The sequence below is a fragment of the Buceros rhinoceros genome, unplaced genomic scaffold (assembly GCF_000710305.1).
Source record: "Buceros rhinoceros silvestris isolate BGI_N320 unplaced genomic scaffold, ASM71030v1 scaffold31918, whole genome shotgun sequence".
Classification (NCBI taxonomy): domain Eukaryota; kingdom Metazoa; phylum Chordata; class Aves; order Bucerotiformes; family Bucerotidae; genus Buceros; species Buceros rhinoceros.
The window spans coordinates 5,643-6,027 of NW_010427929.1; the positions used below are offsets into that span (position 1 = coordinate 5,643).

A 385-nucleotide genomic window follows, 5' to 3' on the forward strand; every position below is an offset into this window, starting at 1 on the left:
TTTCTGTTTCTTGTGGGCAAGTGGTGAAGGATTAAGGGGTGCCCCAAGCCTGCTCTCCCCCGCCCATCCCTGCTGATGCCCCACTTTGTCACCTCCAGAGAGATGTCAAAGACAACAAGCTTGCAGCTGGTGGGGACTGCGTCGTAGCAGCAGTGGCTTCTCAGGAAGTGCATGTAGACCTCAGCATCAGGGGTCTGAAACTCGCTCTCCGCGCCCAGCCGCAGCACCTCGTTGCCCAGTGTGAAGGTGACTGGTCTTGGGCTCCTCAGCCTGTCCTCTTCCTCCTCCTCCCCCTCCTCCTCCCCCTCCTCCCTGGGGCGCAGGGCCTCCGGGTACCCTGCAGGCAAACTCAACCCTGGCTGGTAAGCTGAGCTACTGGCCCTCA

At 61.0% G+C, this 385-nt stretch overlaps 1 protein-coding gene across 1 annotated transcript in view; it reads right to left on the minus strand.

Moving 5' to 3' along the window:
* Nucleotides 1-341, minus strand: part of LOC104498693 (5'-AMP-activated protein kinase subunit gamma-3-like) — a gene marked incomplete at its 5' end in the record, with an annotated part of 2,579 nt that extends 2,238 nt beyond the window's left edge. The window contains one exon of the mRNA XM_010142105.1: nt 93-341. Within this exon, the coding sequence (XP_010140407.1) occupies nt 93-341 (249 nt within the window). The remainder of the gene's footprint in view (nt 1-92) is intronic.
* Nucleotides 342-385: the final 44 nt, after the last annotated feature.